The following is a 1513-nucleotide window of genomic DNA, read 5'->3' as shown; positions in this document are numbered from 1 at the left end:
GAGGAGATGGTCCTCCTCAAGTGCAGTGCACTTGCCTTGCACCCTGTCCCAAATTGCAAGTTGCATACCTGTCCCGGTGCAATGGGATCCCCTGATCCCTCGGGGTGCTAAGGCTATGCAGAATGGTAAGGCTTAACTGCCTCTCAGGGCCGACAGCCAGATCTGGGGTGAGGATCCACTCTCCAAGGCGGCTAATGCTTGCGAGATAACAACCTTGTCCCTTCTGGTTTGGGCTCGAAGGCGACAGACCAACCATAGGCAGACCACGCATCCTCCCAGGCAGCAGGCTAAAAACATTCCGACTCCCACCCACTCTTTGAAAAAGGACACTGCAGAGGCAACCCAGTCAGTAAATTGTAGCATTCAACAGGGTGATCTTTAAAAGCTGTCCCCGAACTAGATCTTCAATCTCCTTTCCCCACTCCCCAGATCTTAAAAAAGGGAGTCTGCATGCAGGGGCATAGGAACTGGCCACGCCCTGGTAACAGCCCACAGCATAGGTTTAGCTATCACAGGGGTTGCTATTAGCACTGCTGCTAACAGCAGGAAGATCAGCTGCATCAGGAGACGAGTGGATGGCATCTTCATTTTGCGGGTCTTCTTTTTCAAGAGGGGGCTCTTCTGCAGTCTCCACCAGCCTGGTCAGTCTCGTTGGCACCCAGTGAGGTACTTCTTGACTCTGTGGAAAAACACAAACAGCTCCCCTGGATCTCGTTATTACCGGATCCGGTCCATACCATTTATTATTAATAACATCCTTCCACATAACCATGTCTTTAGTATCCATGGGGTCTCTTGTCATATGCCGATCTGCGGCAGACTGATCGTTGTCATTTAGAATTAAAAAATTAAGGGTAAAGAGCGCAAGAGAAAGTCTTTCCCTGGGGGACGCTGACTCAGCAATTCCCCCTTTTTGTTTTTGAAGCATTTCTTTTATGCTTCTATTAGCTCTTTCCACTATACCTTGTCCTTGAGGATTGTAGGGCAATCCGGTGGTGTGGGCAACTTGCATTTGTGCGCAAAAGGCGCAAAAACCATGGGAAGTATAAGCAGGGCCATTATCCGTCTTAAGTCTAAGGGGCTTTCCCCAAGCTGCCCAAGCTTCTAAGCAGTGTATTTTGACGTGAGACACCTTTTCTCCTGCCAAAGGTGTGGCATGAATGACACCAGAAAAGGTGTCCACAGACACATGTAAATATTTCAACTTACCAAATTCTGTCAGATGAGTAACATCCATTTGCCATAGGGCGTTTGGTCTCAACCCCCTGGGGTTTACCTCCACATGGGGAGGATGAAGAAAGGTAACACAAGATTTACAGGCTTTAACAATATCTCTTGCCACATGCCTGGGCAAATTATATCTTCTCCTAAGGGTATTTGCGGGTACATGATACAATCTATGAAAGTCTTTTGCCAATTCTACAGGATCAGCAGCAACCAGGGCCACAGCCCGAGCTGCCTGGTCCGCCAGGGCATTACACTTTGCCATCGGGCCCGGCAACATAGAGTGGGC

At 49.0% G+C, this 1513-nt stretch overlaps 1 protein-coding gene across 1 annotated transcript in view; it reads right to left on the bottom strand.

Moving 5' to 3' along the window:
• Window positions 1-502: 502 nt before the first annotated feature.
• The window catches only part of LOC106001575, a 5323-nt gene continuing 4312 nt past the window's right edge, over window positions 503-1513 (bottom strand). Inside the window, exon 3 of the mRNA XM_013036641.1 lies at window positions 503-1509. Coding sequence (XP_012892095.1) covers window positions 503-1509 — 1007 coding nt within the window. The remainder of the gene's footprint in view (window positions 1510-1513) is intronic.

The sequence above is a fragment of the Dipodomys ordii genome, unplaced genomic scaffold (assembly GCF_000151885.1).
Source record: "Dipodomys ordii isolate 6190 unplaced genomic scaffold, Dord_2.0 Scaffold321, whole genome shotgun sequence".
In the NCBI taxonomy this organism is placed as follows: Eukaryota; Metazoa; Chordata; class Mammalia; order Rodentia; family Heteromyidae; genus Dipodomys; species Dipodomys ordii.
The sequence above is the reverse complement of the archived record's forward strand: the minus strand, read 5'-3'. Positions and strand labels throughout refer to the sequence as shown.